General features: G+C 35.6%; 2 protein-coding genes across 4 annotated transcripts in view; one reads left to right on the top strand and one right to left on the bottom strand.

The window, feature by feature from the left end:
* Galnt7 (polypeptide N-acetylgalactosaminyltransferase 7) overlaps positions 1 to 17199 on the top strand; it is a 139035-nt gene extending 121836 nt beyond the window's left edge. For all 3 annotated transcript variants that reach the window (XM_015486210.2, XM_015486209.2, XM_048791956.1), the window contains exons 10-12: positions 9506 to 9604; positions 10395 to 10523; positions 14757 to 17199. In XM_015486210.2, the coding sequence (XP_015341696.1) occupies positions 9506 to 9604; positions 10395 to 10523; positions 14757 to 14894 (366 nt within the window). In that variant the 3' untranslated portion in view covers positions 14895 to 17199. The remainder of the gene's footprint in view (positions 1 to 9505; positions 9605 to 10394; positions 10524 to 14756) is intronic.
* A 5990-nt stretch (positions 17200 to 23189) lies between these two features.
* On the bottom strand, positions 23190 to 24701 carry Hmgb2 (high mobility group box 2). Its single transcript, XM_015486086.2, has 3 exons — positions 24554 to 24701; positions 24301 to 24475; positions 23190 to 23727 (listed from the first exon to the last, which is right to left on the bottom strand). Exons 1-3 carry the CDS (start codon positions 24694 to 24696, stop codon positions 23572 to 23574), a joined length of 474 nt encoding a protein of 157 aa, XP_015341572.2. The 5' UTR covers positions 24697 to 24701; the 3' UTR covers positions 23190 to 23571.

The following is a 24701-nucleotide window of genomic DNA, read 5'->3' as shown; positions in this document are numbered from 1 at the left end:
GGTGGTGAGAAGCCAGGGAGGATTTTAAACAAAAAGCTAATATGATTTTTTTTTTATTATTGGTTGTTCAAAACATTACAAAGCTCTTCACATATCATATTTCATACATTAGATTCAAGTTGGTTATGAACTCCCAATTTTACCCCAAATACAGATTGCAGAATCACATCGGTTACACATCCACATTTTTACATAATGCCCTATTAGTAACTGTTGTATTCTGCTACCTTTCCTATCCTCTACTATCCCCCCTCCCCTCCCCTCCCATCTTCTCTCTCTACCCCATTTACTGTAATTCATTTCTCTCCTTGATTATTTTCCCATTCCCCTCACAACCTCTTATATGTAATTTTGTATAACAATGAGGGTCTCCCTCCATTACCATGCAATTTCCCTTTTCTCTCCCTTTCCCTCCCACCTCATGTCTCTGTTTAATGTTAATCTTTTCTTCCTGCTCTTCCTCCCTGCTCTGTTCTTAGTTGCTCTCATTATATCAAAGAAGACATTTGGTATTTGTTTTTTAGGGATTGGCTAGCTTCAATAAGCATAATCTGCTCTAGTGCCATCCATTTCCCTGCAAATTCCATGATTTTGTCATTTTTTAGTGCTGCTTAATACTCCATGGTGTATAAATGCCACATTTTTAATCCATTCATCTATTGAAGGGCATCTGGGTTGGTTCCACAGTCTAGCAATTGTGAATTGTGCTGCTATGAACATCGATGTGGCAGTATCCCTGTAGTACGCTCTTTTAAGGTCTTCAGGGAAAAGTCCAAGAAGGGCAATAGCTGGGTCAAATGGTGGTTCCATTCCCAGCTTTCCCAGGAATCTCCATACTGCTTTCCAGATTGGCCGCACCAGTTTGCAGTCCCACCAGCAATGTACAAGAGTACCCTTTTCCCCACATCCTCTCCAGCACTTGTTGTTGTTTGACTTCATAATGGCTGCCAATCTTACTGGAGTGAGATGGTATCTTAGGGTGGTTTTGATTTGCATTTCTCTGACTGCTAGAGATGGTGAGCATTTTTTCATGTACTTGTTGATTGATTGTATGTCCTCCTCTGAGAAGTGTCTGTTCAGGTCTTTGGCCCATTTGTTGATTGGGTTATTTGTTTTCTTATTGTTTAATTTTTTGAGTTCTTTGTATACTCTGGATATTAGGGCTCTATCTGAAGTGTGAGGAGTAAAAATTTGTTCCCATGATGTAGGCTCCCTATTTACCTCTTTTATTGTTTCTCTTGCTGAGAGAAAACTTTTCAGTTTAAGTAAGTCCCATTTGTTGATTTTTGTTATCAACTTTTGTGCTATGGGTGTCCTATTAAGGAATTTGGAGCCCGACCCTACAATATGTAGATCGGAGCCAACTTTTTCTTCTATCAGACGCAGAGTCTCTGATTTGATATCTAGCTCCTTGATCCACTTTGAGTTAACTTTTGTGCATGGCGAGAGGAGGGGATTCAGTTTCATTTTGTTGCATATGGATTTCCAGTTTTCCCAGCACCATTTGTTGAAGATGCTATCCTCCCTCCATTGCATGCTTTTAGCTCCTTTATCAAATATAAGATAGTTGTAGCTTTGTGGATTAGTCTCTGTGTCCTCTATTCTGTACCATTGGTCCACCCTCCTGTTTTGGTACCAGTACCATGCTGTTTTTGTTACTATTGCTCTGTAATATAGTTTTAAGTCTGGTATCGCTATACCGCCTGATTCGCACTTCCTGCTTAGAATTGCTTTTGCTATTCTGGGTCTTTTATTTTTCCATATGAATTTCATGATTGCTTTATCCATTTCTACAAGAAATGCCGTTGGGATTTTGATTGGCATTGCATTAAACCTATAGAGAACTTTTGGTAATATCGCCATTTTGATGATGTTAGTTCTGCCTATCCATGAACAGGGTATATTTTTCCATCTTCTAAGATCTTCTTCTACTTCTCTTTTTAGGGTTTTGTAGTTTTCATTATATAAATCTTTCACCTCTTTTGTTAGGTTGATTCCCAAGTATTTTATTTTTTTTGAGGATATTGTGAATGGAGTGTTTTTCCTCATTTCCGTTTCAGAAGTTTTGTCGCTGATATACAGAAATGCCTTTGATTTATGCGTGTTGATTTTATATCCTGCCACTTTGCTGAATTCATTTATTAGTTCTAGTAGTTTTTTTGTAGACCCTTTTGGGTCTTCTAGGTATAGAATCATGTCATCTGCAAATAGTGATAATTTAAGTTCTTCCTTTCCTATTTTTATGCCTTTAATTTCTTTCGTCTGTCTAATTGCTCTGGCCAGTGTTTCGAGAACTATATTGAATAGAAGTGGTGATAGAGGGCATCCCTGTCTTGTTCCAGATTTTAGGGGGAATGCCTTCAATTTTTCTCCATTGAGAATGATGCTAGCCTGAGGCTTAGCATAGATAGCTTTTACAATGTCGAGGTAAGTTCCTGTTATCCCTAGTTTTTCTAATGTTTTGAACATAAAGGGATGCTGTACTTTGTCGAATGCTTTTTCTGCGTCTATTGAGATGATCATATGGTTCTTATTTTTAAGTCTATTGATGTGGTGAATAACATTTATTGATTTCCGTATATTGAACCATCCTTGCATCCCAGGGATGAATCCTACTTGATCATGGTGCACAATTTTTTTGATGTGCCTTTGTATCCGATTCGCCAGAATTTTATTGAGGATTTTTGCATCTAGGTTCATCAGAGATATTGGTCTGTAGTTTTCTTTCTTTGAGGTGTCTTTGTCTGGTTTCGGAATCAGGGTGATGTTGGCCTCATAGAATGAATTTGGCAGAGCTCCTTCTTTTTCTATTTCCTGAAATAACTTGAAAAGTATTGGTATTAATTCTTCCTTAAAGGTTTTGTAAAACTCCGCTGTATACCCATCCGGTCCTGGGCTTTTCTTGGTTGGAAGTCTTTTGATTGCTTCTTCTATTTCATCTATTGTTATTGGTCTGTTTAAGTTGTGAGTATCCTCCTGACTCAGTCTGGGCAAATCATATGACTTAAGGAATTTATCGATGTCTTCACTATCTTCTATTTTATTGGAATATAGGTTTTCAAAATAATTTCTAATTGTCTTCTGTATTTCTGTAGTGTCTGTTGTGATATTGCCTTTTTCATCCCGTATGTTAGTGATTTGAGTTCTCTCTCTTCTTCTCTTCGTTAGCATGGCTAAGGGTCTGTCGATCTTATTTATTTTTTCAAAGAACCAACTTTTAGTTTTGTTAATTTTTTCAATAGTTTCTTTTGTTTCAATTTCGTTGATTTCCGCTCTGATTTTAATTATTTCTTGCCTTCTGCTACATTTGCTGTTGTTTTGCTCTTCCTTTTCTAGGGCTTTGAGATGAAGTGTGAGCTCATTTATTTGTTGGTTTTTCCTTTTTTTGAGGAATGACCTCCAAGCGATGAATTTCCCTCTTAAAACTGCTTTCATTGTGTCCCATAGATTCCGATATGTTGTGTCTGTATTTTCATTTATCTCTAAGAATTTTTTGATTTCCTCCTTTATGTCTTCTGTAACCCATTGATCATTCAGTAACATATTGTTCATTTTCCATGTGATGTAGGATTTTTCCTTCCTTCTTTTATCATTGATTTCCAGTTTCATTCCATTATGATCAGATAAAATGCATGGTATTATCTCCACCCCTGTATATTTACTGAGGGTTGCCCTATGGCATAATATATGGTCTATTTTTGAGGAGGATCCATGTGCTGCTGAGAAAAAAGTATATCCACTTGATGATGGTTGATATATTCTATATATGTCAGTTAAGTCTAGGTTGTTGATTGTGATATTGAGTTCTATAGTTTCTTTATTCAGCTTTTGTTTGGAGGATCTGTCCAATTGTGAGAGAGGTGTGTTGAAGTCACCCATAATTATTGTGTTGTGGTCTATTTGATTCTTGAACTTGAGGAGAATTTGTTTTATGAACGTCGCAGCACCATTATTTGGTGCATAAATATTGATAATTGTTATGTCTTGTTGGTGAATGGTTCCTTTTAACAGTATATAATGTCCTTCCTTATCCCTTTTGATTAATTTAGTCTTGAAGTCAATTTTATTCGATATGAGGATGGCCACCCCTGCTTGCTTACGAGGACCGTGTGCATGGTATATTTTTTCCCAACCTTTCACCTTCAGCCTGTGTATGTCTTTTCCAATCAGATGTGTCTCCTGGAGGCAGCATATTGTTGGATTTGTTTTTTTAATCCATGTTACCAGCCTATGTCGCTTTATTGGAGAGTTTAAGCCATTAACGTTTAGAGTTACTATTGATATATGGTTTGTACTTCCAGCCATGTTTGATTATTTATCTTCTTTTTTTTTTTTTTTTAATTTAGTTTGTTTCTCCATGGTTAGCTTTCCCCCCGCCCTCTGTCTTTATAGAGGCACTTCCCACTGATGGTTTTGGTTATTGTTTTTCATTTCTTCCTCGTGTAGTGTTTTGCTCAAGATGCTTTGCAATGCTGGTTTTCTGGCTGCAAATTCTTTTAGCTTTTGTTTATCATGAAAGATTTTTATTTCGTTATCGTACCTGAAGCTTAATTTTGCTGGATACAGAATTCTTGGTTGGCATCCATTGTCTTTCAGTGTTTGAAATACGTTGTTCCAGGATCTTCTCGCTTTCAGCGTCTGTGATGAAAAATCCGTTGTTAACCTTATTGGTTTACCCCTGAATGTAATCTGCCTCCTTTCTCTTGTAGCTTTTAATATTTTCTCTTTGTTCTGTATATTGGATATCTTCATAACAATGTGTCTTGGCGTTGGTCTACTGTGATTTTGTGTGCTCGGTGTCCTGTATGCATCTACAATTTGTATATCCGTTTCCTTTTTTATTTCTGGAAAGTTTTCTGTAATTATTTCTTTCAGCAGGTTACTCATTCCCTTGGTTTGAATCTCTGTACCTTCTTCTATCCCGATGACTCGTAGGTTTGGTTTCTTTATGTTATCCCATATCTCTTGGATGTTTTTCTCGTGGTTTTTAACCAGCCTTTCTGAGTTGGCTAGGCTCTTTTCAAGATGATATATTTTGTCTTCATTATCTGATGTTCTGGCTTCTACTTGCTCCACTCTGTTAGTGATACTCTCAATTGAGTTTTTAATTTGGTTTATCGTTTCCTTCATTTCTAGAATTATTGTTTGGTTTTTTTTTATAATCTCTATCTCCTGATAAAGATGCTTAACTTCTTCTTTTATCTGTCTATGTAATTCATTTTCAAAGTGTTCTTTCACTGTTTGGATTTGCTGTCTCGTATCTTCTTTAAGGTTCCATTCCATCTGTCTAAGGTATTCCTTGAGTTCTTTATATGACCATTTTTCTGCTGACTCTAGGTCCTCCTGAATATTTAGGCTGTCCTTCATTGTTTGTACTCCTTTTCTTACTTGCTTTTTTATGCTGCTCATGTTACTTCTTGTTCTGTTTGACTGCCGAGTTACTGTTTACTCTTATAAATTTATTTGATGCTTGGGAGGAAAGATATTAGAAGGGAAGGGAAGAAGTCACTAAAGAGAATGAGAGTAGGCAGGTAGAATTCAAGGAAGGGGGAATAAAAAAATTGAAAAGAAATGAAAAGACAAAAGAAAAAAAATAGAACATAAAGAAAGAAAGAAAAAAAAATTTTTTTTAAATAATAATGATAATAAAAAATGAAAATTAAAATTTAAAATAATAATAATAATAATAAAATAAAAGAATTTTTAAAAATATAAAAACATTAAAAAAGTTAAAGAACAACAACAACAACAAAAAAAGAAAATGAAAGAAAAAGAAAAAAATAATAATAATAATAAATGCAGTCATAGAGTTCGATTAACTTCTCTTCCAGTAGGTGGAGCTGTGCTCACTGGGCCAAGCTTCTCCTCTCAATAGGTGGGAACCATTCACTGTGCAGCAGCTCTTCCTCCCAGACTGGGCGGGTCTCCAATCCTGAGTGCCTAGGGCCTTGTCTTGTGTTTCCTCAAGCCAGGCCCCACTCACCTGTGACGCTCACCACAATACTGGCTACACGCCAGGTCTGCTGCTCCTGGGAGCCCTGTTTTCATGAACGCCTGGGCACACTCTCCATGTTTGCCTCCCTCAGACCCTAAGTTTGTAGAGCTTGGGGCTCAGAACCCCCAGCGAATTTGCTTGCCCTCCGGTAGCCACGCCCCCGGTAGCTGGTGTAAGAGACCTCAGTTGTCAGCACTGGTGGGAGCGGTAGCCGGGAGTTCCGCGCCACTCCTGATTCCCTCGGTCTGGCTATTGCACTCACAGGAGAGCTGGGAGGGGCCCTTAAGGTTTCCCCGCTGTGTGGAGAGAGATGGCTAGGGGATTACACACCTGTCGCCCTGGTTTCAATGAAGTTATCTCCTCCGCCTCTGACGTCAGTTCTCTGCCATGGTGGTATCCCGTGCAAATGGTGACCGTTTGTTCCCTTTGCCGGGTGACCAATGCAACGGGTGGGTCCTGACTGTCTTTCCCAAGCTCCGTTTCAATCCTGTGGCCACTGCCTATGAAGGCTCGGTTGGCTTTTACCTCTATAAGTTCAGAAGGGCCGACCAGTTATTTCAGCGGGATCGTTAGTGCTGAGTTACGAGAAGCAGGCGAACTTGAATGCAGCCGATCCGGGCTTGGTGTGTGTGTTCTGAGGGGCCCAGACTGTTCGCCCCAGATCCACGTCAGCTCAGCATTGCCTAATGATCCTGAGCAAACAGCATTTAGACAATTTACGACTCCCTATGCCCGTGCAGCTGAAGAGGTCAGAGACTTGATCTCTCCGCGCCCGCTGCCATGTTGAAAAAAGGTCCCTAGGAGACTCAGTGCTGAGTACCTAAACTTGCTTAGTACCTAATCCTGATTTGGCATCTTGGTCACCGTCCCCACGCCGCACCCGCCAGCGACCACAGACAGATTCTTGTACAAGTCATTCATTAGAGATTTGGATAAGACAGGCAAATTCCAGGAAATGCCAGGAGGTCACATGTACCAGAGCTGGAGTCCCCCTGAAAAAGGGAAGATAGTAGAAATTACAAAGGCAGAAGGAAGATCCAATATTCTCAGCAGAAAGGAACCACTGGCAAACCACTTTCACAGGATACCACAAAGGTCGTGAGACCCAAAAAAAACGCTAATATGATTTGATTCATAGTTTATTTTTAATCACCCTGTTTGGAAATGTAGAGTAGAAATAGGGTGTCTATGAGGAAATTGAACTATTTTGTTGGTAGTTCATTTCAATACCTCCTCCTACCACACCTCTCTCTCCTGTACTCTTATTTCATCTCTCCAGTTACAGCAAATTGTGTTTGACTTCCAAGTGAAGCATAAGCTTTTGGGAGTTCAGACCACATTTTGGGTATCTTTTAATCTCTCAGAATTTCTTCTCTGTGAGAGGAATGAATTGTACTGATCTTATCTAGTCTCATGGCTTTAGCACTATCATTCTGTTGATGATTCTCAGATATGCATCTTCAACTCAAATCTCTCTCCTAGGACCCAGACAAGTATATTCAACTGTGTACTTGATGTCTCCACTTGAATGTCTAGCAGACATTCCAAACTCAATATACTTAAAATTGAACTCCATCTCTCCTTCCCCACCCCATCTCTGCTGATGGATTGCTCAAGCCAAAAACTTAAAACTCTTCTTTGAATCCTCGTACACTTCACATCCAGTTCTTAATTTGGTCTAAGTCACCATCAAATCTGACCAATACTAAATTTTTTGACCTCCTAGAGCCTGTTCTAAACTGCAAGAACTCAGGGTGAGCCTTTTGAAATGCAAGTCAAGTCCTGTCTCCCCTCTGTTGGAAAACCTGCAGTCACACCCCATTCTCTCAGGCAAAGGCAACCAACCTCCTTATTGATGGCCAAGGCCTGCACCTCTTGCCCTGTTTCTCTCGCCTCACCTGCTCTGCGCTCTCCACTCCACTCCAGTCCCATTGGCCTTGCTGGTCCTCAGGCTTCCTCCAGATGTACTCCTGCCTTTGCTGTTCCCTCTGCCCACACTGCTTTCTTTTAAACATCTGCGGACTTGTCTTAACTTGTGCACCTCCTTCAAGTTTGTACACTTGTCACCCTCTCAGTGAGACTTACCATGTAGTACACCCCTCAGTTCACTAGCCCTTTCCCCACTTAACTTGCTCTTCTTTTCTCCTTTTTTCCCCATGGCACTTATCTGTAATTAACATAATAATTTGACTATTATGGTGTTTTTGTTTTGTTTTTGCATGTAGTCTCTTTCCTTCCCTAGAAATTTGAGTCTGTTTTATTCACGGGAGTAGCAAACCTTACAACATACCTGACACACAATAGGTATTTACTTAGTATTTGATGAATGAGTAAATGTATGAATAGATGAGTGAATGGATGAATGGATGGATAGCATTTTCTGTCCTCCTTTTACTATCTCATTTCTAAATTCATTTTCATTTCAACTCTCCCCATTCTGCCCTTTACACTTCATTTCTCAGCGTTTCATGAACATTACAGGGTAAAACCCTATCTATTCAAAAGATGTCTTTGTGACATGAAAGTAGAAGGGGGACTATTAGGAATGGACTGGGAGAGGGTCCCAGGAGAGTTTAAGAGGGTAACAGGGTAGATATGATTGAAGTATGTTATATGCATGTATGAAAATATCACAAAGAAACCCATTATTTTGTACAGATGCACTAATAATTATAATAAAAAATACCTCCTGGGCAGTCTTCAGAGCTCCTCAGGCAGGGTGAGAGACTGCTTCCTCCAGATCCTCCCTACAGGCTGACACTTAGCCCTGTATCCCCTTACAGACTGTGAGGGCATGGAGGACCCTGACTTACACATCTTTGTATCTTCAAAAACTCTTTCTTCATAGTACATAGTAAATATTTGCTGAATGAATCAATGTGACTTTTTATTCAAATACTATAGTGATGCATAATTGAGATAAATATATAGTATTTCTAAAAGTAGTTATTTTGATACAAAGTTCCATTCCAGAGGTGGAAATCTGTGTTTGCTTTTCATCTATATTATCCAAAGTTAGAGAAAAACCTCACTGCCAGGCCTCTGTGCCATGATGTTTGCCTAGAGACTCCTGGAGACAACTAGGAAAAATAGTGCCCCAAGCTATCTGTGAGTTCTTACAAATCCACTTCTGCTCTAAATTCCTAGGGCCAGTGTCTGTTGCCACTGTGGTAAGGTAGCTTTATTCTCTTTGTTTCTCATTCGTGTGAATTGTTATGATTCTGAAATTGTACTTATGGTATCATTTTATTTTTTCCCCTGTGGTATTTTAAGGCCTCTACCCTTACTTGAGCTCATCCCAGTGTTGACTTCAAGATCAGAATTTCAAAGATGACTGGTTTGCTCAAAATGACTTAAAGACTGACAATGCCATAATAACCTGGCAATAGACACCCCCAGATTTCCCTTGCAAATTGCAATATTTAACATGAAAATCTTTTACTCTGATATTAGGGCTTATTAAAGAACTAAAGCATTTCTTGCTTTTTGATCCTTTGTTTATATTTTTAGATCAGAGGCTTTGAAACTGCTTACTGCATTGATAGCATGGGAAAAACAAATGGAGGTATTGTTGAACTTGGACCCTGCCACAGGATGGGAGGAAATCAGGTACATCACCTTGTTTTGCATATACATTGGTCAGCATTGAGAGATGCAGGATTTATTGATCACAGGATTTAGTTTTGTTTTCAGTTTGATTTTTGTTTTCTCCTGTCCAAGGATCAAACCTAGGGTTTCATGCATACTAGGAGAACGCTCCACCACTGAGCTGCATCCCCAAGCCCAGTATTTTTGTTTTGATAAAATAAAACATTCTTTAAAGAATTGACAATGTTAAAACATCACTTAAGTAAGGGAATAATAGCAGTCTTGGACATAACAAGCAGAATCTAGGAGTGATGTCTATATGTAAGAGATTAAAATATTTTCTGAGTAGGTACTTGTCACTTCAATAAAGTAGAGTATCACTGACAGTAATGTATTTTACTAATGTATTTTCTTACTACCATATTTGGGTATTTTTCTTATGTCTAATTTAGATTATGAAATATTATCAGGTCTTTACAATTTTTCATTTTCTCACATAATAATACATAATAAGTATGTGTTAATGACCCATTCTGTATTTTAGAGGCTAAAGAACACAATTGTTTAAGTGTTTACAGAGATCTTCACCAACTTCAGCCTGCAGAATAACAGTTCCAAACACACAAAACTATAAAACAATAAGTTAGATATTCAGCTTTATTATAGGAATTTAATTTCTTCCTTTCTTCCTTGCTTCCCTGCCTCTTCTCCCTTTCCTCCCTTTCTTCCTTTTTTTTTCTTCTTTTTTTGTAAAGTGCATATGAGTAGGGAAGTTGCCTCTGTTATTTGTTTCCTTTTTTCTTCTTAATAGCTTTTCCGAATCAATGAAGCAAATCAGCTCATGCAATATGACCAGTGTTTGGCAAAAGGGCCTGATGGAACAAAAGTTATGATTATGCACTGTAATCTAAATGAATTTAAGGAATGGCAGTACTTCAAGGTATTGTTTCAACTCTTAAAATATTGTTTTATGCTGTTTGATTTTCAATAGCAACTAGCATGGAATTTAGATGAATAAATCTTAAAACCTACATACAAAATGACTTGCATTTTCCTCTCATTTAGTCATTTGAACAGGTTCTCCTGAGTACTGGGTGAATTATTGTTTTATAATGAGGCATCACTTTTATTCTCTGGTATAATATTGTCATATAATGAGGTCACAGTGATGTTCATGAAAACCTACTGCTAATTTCAGTAACTCAGGAAAATCAGTATTCTAGAAGTAATCCTCACCATTGTTCTAGGCTCAAAGTTGGATTTTTAAAATCTAAATGATTCATTCACTAAAGTAAAATGTATTAATACCATAAAAATGTGTGGTTAGTATTTCATGTCGTCCAGCAGGTGGAGATAGAGACAAACAAATAAAACTAGGATGCTTAAGCCTTCTCTCCTTCCTTATCATTGTTTGCTAATTAAAAACAACAGGATAAATGTATCTATTTGCTTGTATTAAAGGTCGGATTTTCACATGACATTTCTGGGACAGTTTTTCTGTTTCAGCTGTGTCTGTTTAATGCTCTAGGACAAGGTGAGGATCAAACATAAATTATGAATAATCAAAGTGAGTTATGGATTGTTTTCACAGTCTAGATTTGACTAAAATAAACCAATTTATTATGAGATAAAACATTTGGAATGCTTTTTCAAACTGAAAGAACATGGCAACACTCAACTTTACTCATCTAATATTTGTTATCATACCCATCTGTCATGTAAGCACCTATTTGCTATGTAGTAATAATATTATGACCCATCTTAATAATTCCCAGTTATCATCTTTCATAGATAATTAACAAACGTGGTAAATATGTGTCAATTACTCTTTTCCCTTATAACAAGTTAAGAAAAAGATTAACAAACCATGAAGAACAGAGCATTTATTTTCATAAAGAAAAATGAATAGCAGTGAATGGTAGAGATCAGTGAGAACAATATTAGTATAATAGTAGAAGAAGCCTAGTAGACCAGAAATAACCATCAAAAAGTAATGGATAGGGGTAGGGAGTGTGGCTCAGTGGTAGAGCAGAGCCCTGGGCTCATTCCCCAACACCAATAAAAAAAAGTGATGGATAAAAAATGGAATATATATTGTTTTAGATATTTTAAAGGAGACTGAATTAAATGCACTTTTGTACATCAGACTCTGCTAAGTCTTCGCTAATATTCAGTAACACAATAGATGGTCTGAGAGTTTGAAAAATAGCCACACACTATGCTATAATGTCAGAGAAGAAAAATTCAGTAATAAAAATAAGCAAAATGTCATCAGAGTGCAAAGGAGAGATTAATAGAAGTAATTATTTCTGACAATTTTCACAGAGGAAGTATTATTGCACCGGATCTGAAATATACAAAAAGCTTCCGATGGAAATCCAAGCGTGGTGGTACTTACCTGTAATCCTAGAGACTCAGAAAACTGAGGCAGTAGGATTCCAAATTAAAGGCGAGCCTCAGCTACTTAGTAACTAAGCAACTTAGTAAGACCCTCTCTCAAAATAAAAAAGTAGAAGGGTCTGGGGTTATGGCTCAGTGGTAAAGTGACCCTGGGTTCAATCCCCAAACCCCACTTCCCAAAAGAAAAAAACTTCCCACGGAAGATAAATAAGAAAGGTAAATGTGCAGAGGTATGCCATCAAAATATGTAGGAAATTCTGAGAATCTCATTTTGTTTGGTATCTGTAAATTATGCACTATCAGAAAGAATATTGAACTTCATTTTGTCAGTTTTGGAGAGTGACTGAGATTATTTGAGAAAGATAATAATAGGAAACAATGGATACTTTCAGGAAAATAATCCTGAAAAATACTGCAAGATATGAACTGATGGAGCAAGGTCAGCTCCAGCAGCAATTCTCAAACTTTCTGATCTCTGGACTTTCTTTACAATCTTCAAAATTATTGAAACTCCCTCTCAAACAGCTTTTGTTTAGATAGATTATCACTAATAATATTTCCAGCATTAGAAATTAAATCTGAGAAATTTGTAAAATTTTTTGTTTTAAGTCATGTAAAAGTAAGACTAATCACCTTATTACATGGTAATATAAATACCATATTTTAAATGAAAAATATACACACATGCAAATAGAAGAATATTATATTCTAGAGTTTTGTAAATCCCTTTAATGTCTGGTTTATAGAAGGCAGCTAGATTCATATTGCTTCTGTATTCAAATGAAATTTGTTAAGTTGACATACAAGAGGAAAATCCTGCCACACACACAAACATGCAGTTTGAGAGGGATAATTTAATAATCTTTTCAGAAAATTGTGACTGTTCTTTGTTACTGCACTGCAATTCAATAATTGATAGTTAGAAAGTTATTGACAATGTAGAATCTGAAATCATATCACTGAAATTTGATTGTGTTTTAAACATTAAAATCCATTGGTCTTCCTTGCGTTCTTTTAAACAAGGGATTAATTTTATTTTCCCACAGGATCTTTATATATATATATATATATATATATACAACACATCACAACCTTGCAATCTTCCAGCATGACCTGTTTCTACAAGAAGCATGTCAGACCATAAGACTTTGTAGCAGAGTCTTTAAGAGCATTCAGTTGAGAAAAATAAAAAAGGCAGATCTCAGGGAAGCCTGGGCAAGCCCAAAGGCTGAGCTGCATCCTGTACTCTAAGCAGTCCTTATCTTTTCAGATCTTCCTATGTTTTCTTATTCACAACATTCCCACTGGAGTGTTCATACTCTTCCTCAGTGTCAGGCTGCCATCTTTCTGAAGCCTTCTGCAGTTTCAACTTTGCCCACAGGGAGCCAGCATCTTCAATCTGTGTCACATTAGCAAAGTGGGCATTGTTTTCCCAAATACCTTATTCCACGGGCATGATGCCATTCACAAAGTGCCCCTGAAAGGCCTTGAGATTGAATCTTTTATCCATATGAGCTTTAAACATCATGCATTGCTCACTTAGAAATAATTTTTACTAAGTTACATAAATCTTTCAAATGTTAATACATTTCATTGTACAATGTCCAAAAATCACAAATATAACCACTACTGGTTTCATCAAAAAGGTCTTTTTGTGAAGCTGTCAGTTCTCATGGTGATGGATACAGGTTTTCCAAAACTCAAGTTTTGCTTGCAGACTCAAATTTTTTCATTTACAACAGACACTGTCAGGTTTTTTTTTTTCTTCCTTGAAGTGACAGGTTCACTTCAATTTTGAGAAAATCTCTACCCATTACCCAAGTTTGAATAATCATAGTTTGTTGATGAATTATTCTTTCAAGTAACAGTGACATTTCATTAAAAAAAAACAAAACAGGTAGTTCATCCCTCACATCAGTTATACAAGTGCTTGTCCAGAAAATACCATTGTACTTTATTGTGTAGAAATATTTGATACATACTTCCCATTCCATCTCTTGGAGTAGTTTTGAACAATAGACTTGAGGTTCAAGATTTAATAAGATTAATAAGTGTTAACCACTTAACCAAAGCAATTCTTAAACAAAACCAAGATTGGTTTTTTAACTGAATGTGGCAGTGAAGAATATGACTACTAGCATATTTGGGTGTCATTGCTTGATTTATGCTAAGGCTCCAGTGGTTTTACTCCATTGCTTTTATTCCAATGGTGTAAATGTCAATACATTGAAAAGGTAAATTAGTTCTTAGTATTCTGAAAATAGTTTTCACCTTATAGATCTAATCTTGGATAGTCTGCAGACCACACTTTGAGAAACACTGAGTTATAGTAAAACAACTTACAACGTATGATGAAGACTAATATAAGGTATAGTCAGTAGGGATGAGAAGGAAAAAATATAAACCAGAAACATTACAAATATTAGTTCTTGATAACTGGTGTAACACAAACAAATGAAGAAAAGTGCAGTATTTTCTGAGGACTGGAAAGTGGTATTGTCATTTTTGCCCAGAATAGGAACTCAAAGTAGTAGACTTAAGGGTAAAGATGATGAACTTAGGATTGTACACATTGAATTTGATGTACCAGCAATATGTTAAGACTTAACAGACAATAAAAGGACCTAGAAATCTGACAATCAAGAAAAATCCAAAGTCTGAGGTGTGGTAGGCTTGAAAGATTTCCTTATGAAAGCCAGATATTGACTGCTAATAGCAGGGCTATCAAAAGAGTCCAAATTTAAAACTCATTTTTCCTTATTGTGTTTTCCAGAACCTGCACAGATTTACTCACATTCCTTCAGGAAAGTGCTTAGATCGCTCCGAGGTCCTACATCAAGTGTTCATCTCTAATTGTGACTCTAGTAAAATGACTCAAAAGTGGGAAATGAATAATATCCACAGTGTTTAGAAAGAATAAAAGAAACCAATAATCTACCTACTGACAAGTAAATTTATACAGGACTGAAAACCGCCTGAAACCTGCTGCAACAATTATTATTAACTCTGTACAGCTCCAAACCTGGAACCTCCTGATCAGTTTGAAGGACATCGATAAACTGTGATTTTACAATAACATTATCATCTGCAGTTACTGTTTACAAAACTGCTTTTACCTTAAACTTTGTAGATGTTTACATCTTTTTTGTTTTGTTTTAAGATGATGTTGGTAATTTGTGCCTTTAACTCTGTTTTGTGGGAACAGAGTTAAAAGCATGTTGTCTTCTTTGGGATTACACTCAGGGGTCTGAAAGGCAGTTTGATTTTTTTTTTTTTTTAAACACTTGAAAAAAGGTTGTAGTAACCAGACTTTCATATATAACTTGGTGATTATCAACCTCTTGTGTCTTTATTTAATTTTACATCTTTTTGAAGCACTGCCACAGGTTATTAGCCAAGGTGGCCTTCCTTCACAGTCATGCTGCTTTTTTGAAAGGTGAATTTCAACACATTTAGTGCCTCTTTCATTTCTCAGTATATTTTTCAAGACCTTTTGATGAGATTTATAGGATGGTAATGATGGAATGAATTGTCACCTGTATCAGGAATACTTAGACGTCTCAGAAATGAATTTGTGTGCTGCCATTTGCTATGAAGTTGAATGTTATGTGGCTTGAGTAAGAAATGATGATATGTAACATCTTAAGGCTTTAGTACATGGGGTTTTAAAATTGTGTGGCATTAACTTCCACCCAGACCTGCTGGCATTCTCAGTGCCATCTGTTCATGCCAACTCTTAGGGTAGCAAAGGGATCTTCCAACTAGAGAAAAATTGTACTCCTACATTTAGGATTTACTTTTCCCCGGTACCTGTTGATACAGAAAGCTATAAATAAATCTAAGTTTTGAAACTTGGGCAGGGCGGGGGATACCCAAAACAATAAAACACTGCTATAATAAACACGTCAAAGGTTCATTCTGGCTGAGGTAAGAATTTCTAAGCCCTTTTTAGATTAAGCCTTATAAAACTCCTGTGCATTACATCCTAAGTTGTGTAACCTATGAAACCAAGAGTGAATTGATATTTCATTTATCTTCATCCAAATGAAATTCCCTATATATATTTTAAATTACTAAGAATACCACTCATTAACAATTGTGAACTACTTTCTGTTGAATCGGGTATTAATTCTCTTGTATTTCTTAATTTCTTTTTTAGTAAGTGTATTTTTATTAGCATTTTTCCAGTGAAAAGATTTGCTTAGGTTTAAACATTTACTAGGACAGTACCTACTAAAGGAGAACCAAATACTGCAAATAGTCTATTCAATTTTGATGTCTAAATAAAGTCTTTTATTACCCAAAAGATTAAAATGCCTAGGTTGGGTGCTTAAAAAAATGTGATAAGGTGGAAAATGGCAAGTAAATTAAGCATTTTTGATCTGTAATCATGGTATCATTACAGTGAAAGGAATCAAAAAACTACTGCCATGGGGAAATATTTTTAAAGCCTAAAAAAGAAAGAATCCTACATCTGTTTAAAAGAAAAGCCTACATATTTGTTTCATCCAAACTTAGTTCTTAAATTTGGAGAGTAAAAGTTAAACATCCTAAACAGTTTTATTCAAAATTTTGAGTTTTCAGTTTGTATTTTGCTACTGATCTGTGCTCAGCCATTTTAATGTTCATCCATTTCTAGGGATATTTTAAAAGAAATACATTTATATGCTTATATAATCGCAAAATCAACTATAAAAAAGAAACCAAGAGAGAATTGAATTGGTATTTTAATTACTTTTGTGTTGGCAAATAGACCCCATTTTCCATGTTGAATAGATTATAACCTTGTTATCTATGCATAGGTCTAAGAAAGGTGGCACATGAACTGTGCATGTAATTTTATGGGTAAATTAAATTTTTTTTGTGCAATTCGTTAAAAGAAGATACTTTATGAACATGATTCTATATATTGAAATCAGAAACCTTACCAAACGTGAAAAACATCAGAAGCTGCTGCCATAATGACTATTTTCTACTGTAGGCTGCTTTGGAAATAATTCCCATATCCTTGCTTTGTAAGTTGATAATATCACTATGCATTTCTACACATTTTATAAATTTGATTTATGCAGATTTTGATACACTGTATGTTTCTGTAGAAATTGTACAAATATTCAAAATTTTATTAGGGTAAATTTGAGAAGCTTATGTATATCCTAATTCTGGGTTGCTTGTTTTTTAGGTGAGAAAAAAATAAAATATTGTATTTTAACCCATGGTGTTTTTCAGTATTTGTAATCATTTCTAAATCTACACATTTTAAAGAATTAGTTTAATTTACAAGATATACTGTTTATAGCTAAAATATTACAAACCATAGTTACTAGTTGACTTTGTGCTTGAGTGTTAGGTTAGAATTCTGCTGCATGTGCTTAGAATACTCAGCGCTTACCTGTCTATAGGAAGGAAGCAAATTTTTAAAAAAATTTTACATATTACGAGTTTTATAATCATCCAAATGTTGCAAATATAAAGGTTTCTTTTTATAATTCTAGTTACCTGTGAATGGCAATTTTTTAAGTCACCTATCCAATTATAAAGTATAATCCCAGTAACCTGTATCTTTCTTGGTAATGTATTCTACTATATAATTGCCTATTGAAAGTGAAAGTGTCTTTAAATCAAAATTCTTTACAACCAAACAGATCAAGTGAGTAGAGAAAAGCAAAGAGAAGGGAAGCATATGAGAATGAAATTAGAAATAATCCATAGGACCTTGTGGTGCAAAACATGCCATCCCAAGAGAAAACATGGCTGCTAACAGATTCAAGTAAGTAGCTTTGTTGACTTGGGACCTTCCAACTCATTTGCCTGTTTCATGTCTTTCAATTCTTAGCTGCTGTAGGGATAGGCTAGGAAATTTGAAAAGTGACAGCACTAGACTGGAATAAATGGGGATTCACTTACTTCATAAGATAGTCTCTTACGGCAATCTTGGAATATATTTCGTTTCCAGGGAAAATGTAATTGGAAAAGAATCCACCTATAATTAAATGTAATTCAAAAACATGACAGCAACCTGACCTGAGCCAGATATTTAATAGTAGTTTAGGAATATGAAAATCAGTCCAGTGAAAGCACTTTTTAAAAATATAAAGCACTAAGAAAATATTATTCATTAGAATCAATCTGTGTGAAAATGGACAAAATTGGAATGGATTTTGGGGACCATTATCCCTGCAAGTGGAGAATAAAGAAAGGACTGTTTCTAAATTAGATTCAATAATTGCTCTACAATTCTCATTTTTAAGATTTTGAAATGCTCATAGTTGAGGTTAGTAGATTTCAACTTCTGAGTGAATTACACCTGGTTCAGTACATCTGAACAGAAGTGTGACAGAGGGCTCCTTAATTTTTATAATGGAATGACATTATAGTCTGCTCATCTGAATGGTAGTATAATATAGTTTAATAGGGTGGACTCCAAAGTCTGACCGTTTGTATTCGAATCCCTGTTCCACTACAAAATACTTGGGTGAGTTATTTAACCTCTGTACTAACAGTTTGCTTGTTTGTAAAATGAGGGAAATAATAGTGCCTATTTTAGAGGGTTGTTATTAGTATTAAATGAGTTAATATAAAGTTCCTGGAATACAGTCAAGGTAATATGTTAACTATTATTATCTGGTTTCAAAGTCTTAAAATCTGTCTTTAATCAGAATAAGAAGATGGCTACACTGCAGACCTCTAGAAAAGCTATGTGTGTATGCCTGTGTTTCAAAATCATGTCATATATCATTACCCCTACTTTATAAGTGAAAATTAACCTCAAAAGTTAAAGAAACTGGAGGTAAGATGGTTTCCAAAAGAAATTACTGTCTCAGCCTCATGTCATTCACATGATAAGCAGAAAGTAGTTTTCAGTGGTCCAATTCAACTCTTAGAACCAAGTGCCATCTTGAAAGTTGTCTTAAGATACTGTGCCCTTTAAATTATCTTTAAATGAAATTTCACTTGGGATTTTAATATGGGTAAATAAGATGGGCTCAGCAGTGCTCACAAGTAATCCCAACAACTCTGAAGTAAGTCTGAGGCAGGAAGTTCAAAGCCAGCCTCAGCAACTTAGTGGGACTCCGCTGCCTCAAAATAATAATCTTTTTTAAAGGTCCGAGAATGTAGCTCAGTGGCAAAGCACCCCTGGGTTTAATCCTCAGTACAAAAAAAAAAAAAAATCTTTTTTAAGTATGGGTAATCATACTCCAAATGAATTTAGATAAATTAATTTAAGATTAAATCAAAAATTTTTTTTTTTTTGTACTGGGCATGGAATCTATTGAGCTACATCCCCAGTCCTTTTTACTTCTTTGAGGCAGGGTCTAAGTTGCTGAGGCTGGCCTTAAACTCATGATTCGCTTGCTTTAACCTCTTGAGTCTTTAGGATTACAGGTGTGTGCCACCATGGTGGGCTCAAAACTAAATAGTAGAAAATAGCTATGACATAGTAATTGGTATTGACATTACCCTGGCTATTCTAAACAACTCTAAAACTGGACAAAATATATAGGGGCAACTGTTTTTAGGAATTGGTTTACAGACGAACTATTTTTAAAAAGGGAAATAGAGTGAAACCCAGGTTCACTATGTCTAAGAGAACTTTCTCCAACATGGTATAACAAATGGATAATGGAGCTCAAGAATGATGATACTGCTGAGCTGAGCAGGAAAAGTGGGGGTTCGGGGTTGTTAAAGCTGATGGAATTTCTCAGGGAAGTTAGTGAAGGTGAGTCCTTTTGTGTATTAGCTGACCTGTATAGGAATTTTATAGTGCTGCCATTTGTAATAGCAAAATAATAATAATAATAACCTGAATACCCATTGAAAGGAGAATGGATGAATTATGGTAAAACAGAAACATTATGATGATAAACATGAATGGACTAGATATAAACAGTCTTAGTAATATACTATGTTAAGTGAAAAAGGCAATTCCTCAAGTACTCCATATAAATACTAAGTGACTAAAATTAAATATACAGTAAGCTGTATGTTTATACAAGAGGTTAAATAATTGTAAGTTCACAAATTTCATGTTGGGGTTAAGGACATAAATCCTGTACTTGATATCCCCAGAACCCTGCGGTAGGAATTTCTATTTGATGCTGAGAAAAACTCTTAAAGAACGTCTTCCATGGTTATTTTTCCTACCCACATTGACGGACAAGAATCTCAGAAGTGAATCTAATTACTCTATCATACATCTATACACAGTGTGTGTGCACACGTGTGTATACATACACACACAAGTATAAAAAATGTATATATATATATACATATATATATATATTTATACACATAGGTATATTCATATATAGATGTCTGTAGATAGATGGATAGAACCATCAATTGATTAATCTACTTGTTTGAGCTAAATAGTGGCTGTCCGCTTTGCCCTGGGCATTATATGCTTACAAATATGCATAGAACACTTTGTGACACTAGGGTATAGCAGTACAGAAATTTTTAATAAATTTCTATAAAATAAAAATTTTATTTGCCCAAGAGTTTTCTTGTATGCTCCTTAGTTCACCACATACAAGCTTTTTCCTGGTCTAGGTTTTTATATTTCCTATGAGTAAATATCCTGTCTCTAAAAATGCCATCATCTCATGAGGGACTCTCATGAAGAACTAATCCAAAAATGGCTTGCTTGTGTGTGTGTGCACAAGCGTCCACACCAAACTTTGCACCCAGGGCTTTGGGTGCTAAGCAAGTGCTCTACCACTGAGCTACACCCCCACTCCCTAAAAATGGCTTATTTCTGAAAGGTTATTTTCTTTTTAAAAGGAGCTTCTGCAGTGGCATAATAGCTCCTTTAATTTTCTTGCTATTTCCCAAGAAATAAAATCATTTCTAGTGATATATGTAGTAATGGGAAGTCAGATTTAAGATACTGTTGTATTTATACTATTGTAAGATAAGCTATTTACTGTTTATCAAAAATGATGCTGTTAAAAGGCAAAATATTTTTAAAGCATACTATTAACTCACCAAGTTTGCAGTGCTTTGATGTATAAAGGACCATAGGGTCTTCTAGCCTAGTGACCTATTACAAGTTAAAAGACCAAAACTAGTGGCTGACATTGGGGAAGAAATAAATCTGAGCCTTTATCTCAGTCCTTGCACTCATTTCAGGAGGACCAAATATTTAAATTTTATAAAAGAAAAACCAAAGTTTTTGTTGTTGTAATCTGAATAGGAAAGAACTCTGAAAACCATGAAAGAACTGAAACATCTGACTACAGAGAAATAAGAAATCTTCATGAAAAAAAGTACCAAAAGTCAAAGAAATATTTACATGTCATAAAAGATCCTTTTCCTTCATATTAAATAAACTATGAATAACAAGACCAATCAGACAAAAAAAGATCACATATCAAGAGAAAACACAATTGGCTCTTAAATGTAATAAAAAATAACAGGAGAAAACATTTTTATATATCACAATAAGGGACTAAAAAGTTTGAGAATTATGTTGATGAGGAAACCAGTCACTGCAAAACATATAAAACGTGGAGTATATTTAGCACACCTTCTATGGAGAGCAATTTTAGCAGGCTTCAGCAAGAAGCCTGAGACAAAACTTTAACAAAGCACAAAGACAGTTTCTACCAGATCCTATGTATGGGGTTTGGTTTTTATAATTAGAAAATTTTTTAAATATGCATGCCTTTTACCTAGCTACTCCTTATAGGATTCTTTCATGTGTGAAATCACAAGGATAGTCACAGCAACATTGTTCTTAAAGAAAAAAAAAAAAACAATATCTTTAGGGAACTGATTTATTCGGTTGCATACTGCAGTTAGCTATTTAATATGCCAACTGTCATACTAAAAAGTTTCCATCAATGTTAAGAACTACGTATTTAGATATATGCATCTAGATGTATACATACACTGTTATTTATGGTTACACCTTTATTGGATAAAGTATTGCATCACTGGAGTTTTCCGAGTTAACAGTCTGGAACAATATAGCTGGGTCTTAATAAGATGAACTATCCTCTCATATCTACCCTTTTACATTTTGTTCCACTTAAATATGACCTATTTATAAAGCTTACATAAACATACCTCCAATTAGCGGCTAGTCTAGAAGAGAATTTTAAAAATTACTCTCATTTCAATGCTTTCATATATCTTTTAGTCACCTAGTTGCAATTATTGAGAACTTGTTTAGTTTCTCAGATCTGAAATTTTTATTTCAAACATGAGCTAGGCAGGGCCCATTTCAAATCCTGATTCGCTATTGATTCAAATGGGTGTTCTTAAACTACAAACAACAGAATGTCAGTATCCCAAAGTTAGGGGAAAAGAAACAGCTTTGTGGGTCTAATCTATAGATATGGAAATTAACACAAAATTTCTCTATTTAGATTTTAACAACTTCCCATCTTTCCTGTGCATTAGGTGCTGTTTTCAAGTACTTTACAAAATTTTCATCATTAACACACTGTGAAGTAGGTATTTATCCCATATTACAAATGGGGAAAAAATAGGCTCAAAAGTTCCCATTTCTATAAAGCCCTACACCAGGATATGCATCCGAAATACATTACCCCAAATACTTTAATTGTACTAAGTCACCGAACATCTGAAAACAAATTTTTATTTTATGATCAGTGAAAATCCTGCCAGGTAAGGTAGTCCACACCTATAATCCCAGCCACTCACAAAACTGAGACAGGGTTGCAAGTTTAAGACCAATCTCAGTTACTTAGCAAGACCCTAAAGTCGTAATGAGACCCTGCCTCTAAACAAAACAAAAATGGGCTGGGGACATGACTCAGTGGTTAAGCGACCCTGGGTTCAATCCTATCAAAAAGAAAAAAAAAACAAAAACCCAAACTTAGGTAATCAAGATAGTCAAACTGTCAACAAAGACTTCTGTAGGTAGGCATTTAGTCCATAGATGATCAACTTTCACTAATACCTCTAATATCAACTTACAAGTTAACTGTTGCCTCCTCAAGTAAGCATTCCTAAAATAAATGCCATCCCCTATAAATACAAATCCTAGTGAAATTTAGATTAGTCAGGGAATATCACAATCAAATACTTCTTAGGCTAGTTACCTAGAATTCTAGACTTAAGACCCAAGATTTCAGATATAATTCAAAATCTACTCGGGTATTCTACCTTAAACTTAATAAAAATTTTTTTCAAAAGGGAAAACTAATTTAGCGTATTAAGACAAGGACAATAGGAATAATATACATAATTTTATTACAAATTTTTTTAAAAAAAAAAAAACAAAAACAAAATGCAACATCCTAAAAAACCCAAAATTTACTAATTCCTATCAGTTTGCTGTGCTACCATACACAAGAAATTAAAGAAACCATTAAATATTTAGGAACATTCAACATCAGAAGCTTTAAAATCTAACTGTATGTAGTAGCCCTTCAAAAAGCTACAATCTGCATTTTTAAAAAATTATTTTCTCTACAAAGAATCTTAGCAACTATACAAAAATCTGTACAGTTTTTATACTGAAGCTAATGTTGAGCTGCACTTGAATTCACATTCTTAGCAAAACAGTTGCCTGAGCACACACACACACTCCACACACATCATTACAGGACAGCCACTTATTCTTCATCCTCCTCCTCTTCCTCATCATCTTCATCATCATCCTCTTCTTCCTCTTCCTCTTCTGGTTCACTCTTCTTCTTTGAGCCTGTTGGCCTACCAGGGCCCTTCTTTCCTGCTTCACTTTTGCCCTTAGCACGGTATGCAGCAATATCCTGAAATATTGTCAAAATAATATAATCAACATCCGGTGTCATTACTCAACTCTGAAAAACCACTTCATTGTAAAAAATCTAAAACTATTGACCAATAACCTTGATAGCTGTCTACATAGGTATTCAGAGTCTACCTTACTTTGGGGAATATTTGTTTGCTTTAGACTTTCAGAAACCAAATGGTGTAAAAAATGGGAGTTGGTCAGTGAGTGCTTTCGCTACCAATATTCATTTACATCACACATTTCCCTGCCAACTTCACATTCTGAATACATCTACACAAAATATTTGGCCCTCCAACTTCTTAAAACAGACTTATCAAACTACATATGAGAACATATGTAGGAAATTTCACAGTGCTACAAACATTGCTTTCAGTCAAAGGAAAGAAGGCTTCAATGAGCTTGTTGCTTAACTGGACAAATTCCCTTAAGGGTCTTCTTAATGTAACTGATGACCATTAACATAAGATTGCCTGAATTTCCCAACTTCCTACAGTTCATATCTAACATACTTTTAAAAAACACAATGTCTACCTCATTTTAACCTCTTTTTAAGACTAACACAATATACCTTCTCATATTTCTCCTTTAGCTTAGCTGCTTTCTGTTCATATGGCTGTTTATCTTTGGCTGACTGCTCAGACCACATTTCACCCAGTTTTTTTGCAGTATCCCCAATGGACAGGCCTGGGTGTTCACTTTTGATCTTTGGGCGATGTTCAGAGCAAAACAGGAAGAAGGCAGATCTGAAAGAAAGCAACAGGGTTAATAAAGCAAAAGTAAAAATCTAAGGGATAGTTTGGTTAATTTTAAAATAAACTTACGGTGGTCTCTTAGGAGCGTTGGGATCTTTTTTCTTTCCTTTCTTATCACCTTTGGGAGGAACGTAATTTTTCATCTCCCTGTCATAGCGAGCTTTGTCACTTTTTGCCATATCTTCAAACTTCGACTTCTCCTTTGCAGACATGGTCT

This window comes from Marmota marmota, unplaced genomic scaffold, assembly GCF_001458135.2.
Source record: "Marmota marmota marmota unplaced genomic scaffold, marMar, whole genome shotgun sequence".
Lineage (NCBI taxonomy): Eukaryota > Metazoa > Chordata > Mammalia > Rodentia > Sciuridae > Marmota > Marmota marmota.
The sequence above is the reverse complement of the archived record's forward strand: the minus strand, read 5'-3'. Positions and strand labels throughout refer to the sequence as shown.